The sequence below is a fragment of the Penaeus chinensis genome, chromosome 17 (assembly GCF_019202785.1).
Source record: "Penaeus chinensis breed Huanghai No. 1 chromosome 17, ASM1920278v2, whole genome shotgun sequence".
Classification (NCBI taxonomy): domain Eukaryota; kingdom Metazoa; phylum Arthropoda; class Malacostraca; order Decapoda; family Penaeidae; genus Penaeus; species Penaeus chinensis.
Genome location: NC_061835.1, coordinates 16,764,456 through 16,773,742, shown reverse-complemented (window position 1 = coordinate 16,773,742; position 9,287 = coordinate 16,764,456). Strand labels below are relative to the sequence as shown.

The following is a 9,287-nucleotide window of genomic DNA, read 5'->3' as shown; positions in this document are numbered from 1 at the left end:
AACACAACCCAAAATAAATTCTGCCTAAGCTAACCTAACCTAACCTAATTTAACCAACCTAACCCGAATTAACCTACCCTAACCTAACCTAATTTAACCAGCCTAACTCGAATTAACCTACCCTAGCCTAGCCTAACCTAACCTAACCTAACCTAACCTAATCTGACCTAACCTAACCTAACCTAATCTAATCTAACCTAACCTAACCTAACCAACTCCAATTAACTAAACCATACCTAACCTAACCTAACCTAATTTAACCAACCCAACCCAAATTAATTCTGCCTAATATAACCTAGCCTAACCTAACCTAACCTGACCTAATCTAACCTAACCTAATCTAACCCAACTAACTAACACAACCCAACATTAATTCTGCCTAAGCTAACCTTACCTAACCTAATTTAACCAACCTAACCCGAATTTACCTACCCTAACCTAACCTAACCTAACCTAACCTAACCTAATCTGACCTAACCTAACCTAATCTAATCTAACCTAACTTAACCTAACCTAACCTAACCTAACCTAACCAACCCAACTCCAATTAACTAAACCTAACCTAACCAACCCAACTCCAATTAACTAAACCTAACCTAACCAACCCAACCAAATTAATTCTACCAAACCTATAATAACCTAACCTAACCTAATCAATCCAACTCAAATTAATTCAACCTAATCTAACCCACATAACCTAACCTAACCTAACTAACCAACGCAAATTAACTTAACCTAACCTAAGTTAACCTAACCAACCCAACCAAAATTTTCCTAACCTAACTTAACCAATCCAGCCACAATTGGTGTGTTTACATCATTGTTTCAATATCAAATATTTTGCCGTATTTGTGATTTTGTGATATTCTTTATTTCTTTAAATCACCAGCACGAAAAGCCACTGGAGGATAATTGGTTCGCATTTAAGCTTAGTGTGACTTTTGTATTGTATTAAATGCAGTTTCTCTCTGACACGTACAAGCTATTCTTAGTTTAAAAGCCTAGAGATCTAACCCTCAGCCTTCTCTCGCCATGAGCATAATACCTATGCCCTCGCTTCATGATCATAGCTTTTTGTCGCCCATTTCCCCTTCATGGGCAACACCTTTGATGCCCATGCTCTTTGCTCTTACGCCCTACGCCCACGCTCTTCAGGCGCTTATATCTTCTGTTTAGCTTCCTCTGTCTAACAGTTCCTCGTGAACTTTCTCCTGCTAAGTGTTTCTAAGTATCTGCTTCATGAGACCTGTCGTTGCTGTGATCTCTCTCTCTCTCTCTCTCTCTCTCTCTCTCTCTCTCTCTCTCTCTCTCTCTCTCTCTCTCTCTCTCTCTCTCTCTCTCTCTCTCTCTCTCTCTCTATCTCTCTATCTATCTATCTATCTACCTATCTATCTACCTACCTATCTATATCTATCTATTTATCAATCTATATCTCTATCTATCTATCTCTTTCTTCCTCTTTGTGTGTGTCCTGCTGCTTCGCCCTGCATAATCCGAAAAACACTGGGCCTGCTCTTTTCCTTCAGCAGCAGTTTCTGCCGGGACTTCCCCTGAATGCCGCACCATCCTGACTCAGACTTCAGTTAATAATATGCTAATCAAAAGTAACTAAGCCAACTCCAGGAAAGGACAACCAAAACAACTTAAACTGATCATAACTAAGCCAACTTGAAACAAATAAACGAAGGCAACTTCAACAAATGATAATTAAAACATAATATAATGAATAACTCGACTCATTATCGATCGTTTACGAATGCATATTCCTAAAAGATAATGAAAAGATATCAATTCCGTTTGAAATTTATTATTAATTCGTAGATTTTTTAATACTTTCAAATAGCTATCAAGGGATAAATAAACTAAGAAATATAGTCATATGTGTTTATATAATAGGTACACAAATATATGTACAAAATATACAGAAATAGACTCATAAAACATGTAAGAGAGTGGTTACACCTAAACCAGAAACAGGAAATTTATGCCCATAAGTAGAATGTTTTCTTCTGTAATGATAATGATAACAATGATAATAATAATAATAATAATAATAATAATAATAATAATAATAATAATAATAATAATAATAATAGCAACAACAAAATGACCAAGAGAATTATGATGATGATGATGATAATAATAATGATAACATCAATACATAGATATAAATTTGCTACCTTTCTTATCATTATCATTTGCTTTAAGTCGCAATAACATTTTCTATAAGGTATTGCACAGGAATAACTAAAGAATATGAAGTTGCAAGATGAAATACTGTTTCCTTAGAGATGATTTTGTAAACTTTTCCTCATTTCTCTCTGTCTTAGGATTTCTTTAAACTCACACTCACTCACTCACTCCCTCACTCTCTGTCTCTCTGTCTCTGTCTCTGTCTCTGTCTCTGTCTCTGTCTCTGTCTCTGTCTCTGTCTCTGTCTCTGTCTCTGTCTCTCTCTCTCTCTCTCTCTCTCTCTCTCTCTCTCTCTCTCTCTCTCTCTCTCTCTCTCTCTCTCTCTCTCTCAATATTCATGAAAGTGACACTAGTAAATCATCAGAATCCATTACCTAATAATGATAATGCTAAAAACAACAAAAGTAATTCGAAAATATGAATATATATATAACCTTTCTCCCACGACACGCTAAGGAAAAATAATTAAGAAAACATAAAACTATATTGTGTACTTTCGTGTGTTGTCCTCTGCGATAGTGAACGTGAAAATAATAATAATAACAATAATAATAATAATAATATAATAATAATAATAATAATAATAAAAATAATAATAATAATAATAATAAAATATAAATCATTTAATAATCATTAAACGGATTTAATTTCTATCATTACCATAGAGCTGAGTTTCCTGACACGCCAGAGGGAGGCAAAAGAAAAACAAAACCCTAAACAGAATGGTAAAGCTTCTGGGCCAAGCACATGCCGTTAAAGTCTCCTGAATTATGATTAGTAAATACTGATAATCGCTTTAGAATTATTTCAATCCAATACTTTAGTATTATTCTATGGAATGGTTCCTGATTCCATGGGTAATTTCAGCTGGCTAAGTTCAGCGTTTCTGTGATATTTCAGCTAAGTAAGGACAACCGTGCAGTGCAGAGATAATATGCATTACATATTACGAACACAATGTAACTTGGCTTTGAGACTATATTTCTTAAATCATCATCTCAATATGAGAACATATTCATTGTTATCCACCAATGTAAACTGTAAAAGACTGGGCATAGTATTTCCAAAAGTAAAAATGTAAGGAATGAAGTCACTTCAAAGCATCACTTTTTTTATATTTTCATAAATCGAGCACCATCTTCTGACGTGTTTTTGTCACGTAAGTTTCACTCTTTATCAGCGTCTCTTCATTCTCTGTCTCCTCTTTCGGCTCTGTGCACTTTCATGGCATCTAAAATAATTCTTTCTCTTCCTTTAAGAATTTCTTCAGTATCTTCCGTCTTTTTTTCATTTGTTTGTTTTTTTCATTACTTTTGCATTGCTTTACGGTATCAACCACCTGAAGTGTGCATTGTAAATATTCCTACTATACTTTTACATACATTATATACAAGGCACCTTGTGTATGAGGTATCCGATACTTACATAAAACCATGACAGCTTTCAGCGTCACAGTCTCTTCGAGGAATCACGTTGCCGTTTCCATTTTTATCTCTTGGAGTCTGTCTCTTTGTGATATTTTGTGATATGGTCAGCATACGCCTCCCTTTCCCTTCTTTATTGTCGGTTACATCAGGAGCCGAGTCAATAGATCATGCCCTTCTCGATCCTCTTGGTGACGCAGCCCTGCATGGGCCCGAACTTCTGCTGCTCCGTCGGCGAGTGCAGGTCTCCCTTGGAGCCCTGGCGCCGCAGGCACAGCGGCGACGGCCGCAGCCTCTCTCTGTGGCCGTCCTTGCCCTCGCGCCCGTTCTCCTTGTTCTCCTTGCCCTCCTTGCCGCCGCCCGCCAGCCTCCTGGCCTCCGGCTCCCTCCCTGCCTTCGCGATCTCGGCGTGGACGAAGCGGCCCCTGGAGCGGCTCGGGGAGTCGAGGGCGTCCCTGCAGGGGCTCGAGATGTGCGGCGCCTCCTCCTTGTTGATGCTGTTCTGGTTGTTCTCCTTGTTGACGGAGTCCGCCGTGCGCCACGTGCCGTCGGCCTCGCGGTTCAGGCTCAGGGACGTCGTCACGGCCTCGCGGTTCGGGGCTAGGGACGCGGGGGCGGGATCGCGGCTCAGAGCCAGGGACGAAGGGGCTGGGTCTCGGCTCAGAGCCAGGGACGAGGAAGACGGGTCGCGGTTCAGACCCACGGACGCGGGCTCTCTGCCGAGGCTCGTGGGGGACGCGACGGGCTCCCTGCCCGAGCCGAAGGGGCCGCTGGCCTCGGGCTCTTTGGTGAGACGCGGCGAGGGCGTCGCGGAGGCTGCGGGGCCCTCCGCTCGCTCCCTGCACAGGCGCGACGGGGCGGGGAAGCTCTTGGCCTTCGTCGAGAGGTCCGCCGTCGCCGACGCCGCCTTCAGGCTGAAGTTGGACACGTGTAGCTTGACCCTGTGGTCGGAGGGCCGTGCCGGCGAGGACGGGCGCGGCGACGAGTCCCTGCGGACGCCTAAGGAGAGGCCGGTAGCGCCCACGGCGACTGCCTCGCCGTGTCTACGGGTGCGGGGGGAAGCGCTGGCCCTGGGGCTCGCGCAACGGGCGTCGGTGGGCGGGGTTCTTGGGCGGGGCGACGCCTGCTCTCGGGCGGCGTGTCCTTCGGGGCGGGCGGGGGCGCTGGCGGCGGGCACGAGCGGGGGCGGCTGCGCGGGCGTGGGCGCCGTGCGGAGCCACTGGTGCTCGAGGGCCTCGTCCACTGTGAGGCGGCCGCTGCGGAAAGAGAAGAGGGGGGGGGGGGGGGGGTGAGTGAGTGATCTGTTCTCTTCCCTCGCATCCAAACACACACAGGCATGCACGCACAGCCACACACAAGGGGTGACTGTTGGGTGAGTATGAGTGAGTCACTTTGGCGGATCTATAATCTATAACAACACCAACACATGCGCACAATCATTAAAATTAACTATCATTTAGAGCCAAACGCCATGAAGGTACCTACTTCTATTTATAATAAAAACACTAAAAGGTCTCAGCTCCCCCATCACCATAATGATGGTGATGAAGATAATGATAATAACATAGATAATAAAGATGACGAGATGCCCCCCCCCCCACGCCCTCCCCAAGCGAGGGGCGCGACGTACCTGGGGTCGACCACGAGGAGGTGCGTGATGAAGTCCTTGCCCTGCTGGGACACGCCCTCGAACAGGTCCTCCGGGAAGTCGACGTGGCCCTGAGAGATGTTGAGGAACGTCTCCTGCTTCGTGTCTCCTCCGAAGGGCGAGTGGCCCGTCAGGAGGACGTAGGTCAGCACGCCAACCGACCTGACGAAGGAGGAGTTTTAATTTTAAGAGGTAAGTGGAGGGGTAAGGAGGGAGGGGGGAGGGAGTGGCGGAAGGAGACAGAAAGCGAGGAGGGAGAATAGAGATAAGGGGGAAGAAAAGGTGTTGATGGTGGAAGAGAGAGAGAGAGAGAGAGAGAGAGAGAGAGAGAGAGAGAGAGAGGGAGAGGGAGAGGGAGAGGGAGAGGGAGAGGGAGGGGGAGGGGGAGGGGGAGGGGGAGGGGGAGGGGGAGGGGGAGGGGGAGAGGGAGAGGGAGAGGGAGAGGGAGAGGGAGAGGGAGAGGGAGAGGGAGAGGGAGAGGAAGGGCAAGAGACGGTGAGGGGAAGAGAAAAAGGAAGGAATAGGGAAGGAGGGAGATAAACTTTGGAGGAGGAAAATACGGAAGTGTAGAGGGAGGGAAGGAAAGTAAGAAGAGCAGAGAGAAGAAAAAGCTAAAGAAGAGAAGATACTGACTTTTGGAGGAAAAGATTGAGAGAATGAGGAAGAGAAGGGATAAGGTTATTTCTTCGAAGGAGAGAAGTGAGAGAGAGCGAAAGAGAAATAGAGAGAGAGGGGGGGGGGGATTAAAAAGCTACTTTTTCGAAGGAGAGAAGAGAGAAAGAGCGGAAGAGGACGCGATAAAGAGGGAAAGAGATGCAGAGACGTTACTTTTTCGCAGGAAAGAAGCGAGAGAGAACAGGAGAGAAAGAAAGGGAGAAAGAAGAGCTTAATTCTTGGTGGCAGGAAGAGGGAGAAAGTGGGAGAGGATTTCTAAATAACCAGTTATTTTTATTATTTATCCCTCAGTTATCTACCCATTATCTACCAGCTATCCATCTATTCATTATCTATTATCTATTCATTCATTCATTATATTTCAATTCTTGACCTTTTCACTAATTATAACTGATTTAATTATTCATTATCTATACGTTATATGTCATTTACTTACTAATTTAATATAATTAATTTATACATTTGTTTATTCACCATCTATCATCTATTTACTCATCATATTTTATCCATTTTATCAATTCTATTCATTCACTATATTTCATATATTGATCTATTCACTCCCTACCATTTATTCATCCATTCCTCACCTATTAAATACCCATCCGTACGTTATCTATCATTTACTCACTCATTCATCCCTTTCCCTTATCCATTCAATCATCCCCCCTCCCGCATTCCCCATCCTGCTCACTGATCCCCGCCTCGCCCGCCCGCCCGCCCGCCCGCCCGCCCGCCCGGCGTCACTCACCACATGTCCGTCGCGAGGCTGATGGGCTCGTACTGGAGGATTTCGGGCGCTGAAAAGAGTGGACTTCATTAAACCCATTTCCCCGCTCTTAATCAGGCATGAATAGTCGTGAAGGTAGAAAGGAGAAAGGTTGTCAGTGACAGCGACGGCAGTCTGTCATTGGCATATTTATTCATTATATGTGATAATCATTTATTTGTTATCTATCACAAACAAAAACATCATAAACAAACAAGCAATGGTATCGCCAATACCATAAACAAAACCAAAAACACGAAAAAACAACAAATAAACAGCAACAAGCAAGCGCCTCATCACCGACATAACCGGCAGCAACAGCATACGAAAACATAAACAAAATAAACAAAAATTTAAGAAAACTCAACATGAACCAAAACAAAAACATAGACAAGCAGCATAAAATCAAATAACATAAACATTAAACAAACAAAACATAAAGCAACATAAACAACAAACTAGCAACATAAACAAAAACATAAACAAGCAACATAAACTAAACTTAAACAAGCAACTAAACTAAACATAAGAAACATAAACAACAGACAAAACATAAACAAGCAACATTAACAAAAGATAAAATAAACAACAAGCAGAATAAACATGCACAAACATAAATAAAACATAAACGACAAAAAACATAAACAACAAACAGAATAAACATACAGAAACATAAATAAAACATCAACAACAAACAACATAAACAGCAAACCAGCAACATAACCAAATAGCCAGCATGACCGCGGCCGAAGCCAGCCGGCGCGTGACCCACCGACATAGTCCGGCGTCCCGAGCACCTCCCGCACTTCGATGTCCGACAGCAGGATGCGCGAGATCCCGAAGTCACACAGCTTGACGTCGCTGTCGGGGTGCTGGCCCGTCAGTAACAGGTTCTGGGGCTGGGGGGGGAGACGGTGAGGGGGTGAGGGGGGGATACGGTGAGGGGGGTAAGGGGCACGCGACATGCAACATGCCTGGCAATGCATTCGTAATAATGGAGACGTCCTGATCAGCGTCAAGATTGGCGGATTAGACAATAAAAGAAAAATGGTATTCATAATAAAGACTAAATTTACTGAACACTTTACGTGTGTTGGAAAATGAGACAAAAAAAATATGATAGTTATTTAGGAATTTACTGCCATAAATAACGAAATTAATGACACTTATTGGAAACAAGTTAAGTTAAATTTTATGCTAAAAAGGCTGTCTCTGAACTCTTTCTGAACGCCCTGAGTCGCTACACATTAGCGGAAAATAAAATTAACAATAAAAATTCCTCCTAAAAATAAAAATAAATAACAAAAAAAGTGACCAAAAACAACCAAACTAAACAAAATCACAACCCAAGGAGCTCACCTTCAGATCCAAGTGAGCGATGTTGTGTGCGTGAAGGTAGCGAAGAGCGCTAAGGATGTTGAGCATGTAGCGCCGCACGACCTCCTCCTCCAGACGCTCCTCCTCGTCGATGACCCTCTGCAGCTCGCCTCCGGAGGCGCTGGCGGGGCGGGAGGGCCGTTAGGGTAGAGGTCTTTCATGATTATGGCTATTTTACTTTCTCCTTCCCGATGCTCTGGGTCGAGTGTGTACATATTTATATATTTTTTTGTATTCTTATTCAGTTTTTTCTTTTTCCCCTTAGGTTATTCATATTTATCTGGTTGTCTTTTATTGATGTATTTTTTTTTCTAGAAACTGTGAATTAGCTCATATAATAATTAATTTAGTTAGATATGATAAATATGGTCTGATCTAATGGTGTCGCTGGTTTAAATGTCTTCATTCTTTGGTTTCCTTTATAAATATCTGCCTAATATGCTTAATATTTTTTTTTACGTTAATGTTTTTAAAGAAACTTGTGTATTAATTTATTCATTTGTTTAAAATCCTTTCTACCATTAAAAAAATAAAAGGGAAAGAAATATATGCATACGTGGTCAGATTTATATTCATTTTTTATGAAATTTATGAACTGTAGAAAGTTACATTTTTATATTTTTTATTTCATATTCTATCGGCAGATGTTCCTGGTCAGTCCGCCTAAAACGGCCGCTGTTTAATAGCAACAGCAACAAGACAACACTACCACTACAGTAAGTGAGCCCTAAGAAAGAGCGAGGGGCGGGAAGACTGCAACGGTCGCCACAACATTGCGGCAAAGCCATACCAAAGAAAAGCAAGGGAGACCCGCCCTGGGCAGTGAGCGCCTCCCTCCCGCGGCCTCATCGCAAGAAAGAAAATCAGAATATTCATCACAAGAGCAACAGCAGAGCGCAGCGACTCACAGCTCGAGGACGAGGATGATCTCCGAGGCGCTCTCGAACAGCTGGTGCAGCGACACGATCCTGGCGCAGGGCCGCGTCAGGAGCAGCACGGCCGCCTCGTGCAGGATCTCGTGGCGGACGTCCTGCGCGCGCCGCCGCTTGCGCATGAACTTGGCGGCGAACCAAGTGCCCGACGCCAGGCAGCGGGCGCGGCGCACGGCGGCGAACTTGCCTCTGCGGGGGGAGGGGGGGGGGGGTTAGCTGTGGTATGCAGGTTCGTGTGCTTCATCTTCATCGCCATTATCATTATTGTATCA

At 44.0% G+C, this 9,287-nt stretch overlaps 1 protein-coding gene across 1 annotated transcript in view; it reads right to left on the bottom strand.

Annotated features, from left to right (window-relative positions):
* Nucleotides 1–1,870: 1,870 nt before the first annotated feature.
* Nucleotides 1,871–9,287, bottom strand: part of LOC125034010 (serine/threonine-protein kinase PEPKR2-like) — a 21,079-nt gene continuing 13,662 nt past the window's right edge. Inside the window, exons 2-7 of the mRNA XM_047625646.1 lie at nt 8,992–9,204; nt 8,066–8,204; nt 7,479–7,605; nt 6,689–6,737; nt 5,248–5,427; nt 1,871–4,873 (exon numbers count right to left, since the gene is read on the bottom strand). Coding sequence (XP_047481602.1) covers nt 3,778–4,873; nt 5,248–5,427; nt 6,689–6,737; nt 7,479–7,605; nt 8,066–8,204; nt 8,992–9,204 — 1,804 coding nt within the window. The 3' untranslated portion in view covers nt 1,871–3,777. The remainder of the gene's footprint in view (nt 4,874–5,247; nt 5,428–6,688; nt 6,738–7,478; nt 7,606–8,065; nt 8,205–8,991; nt 9,205–9,287) is intronic.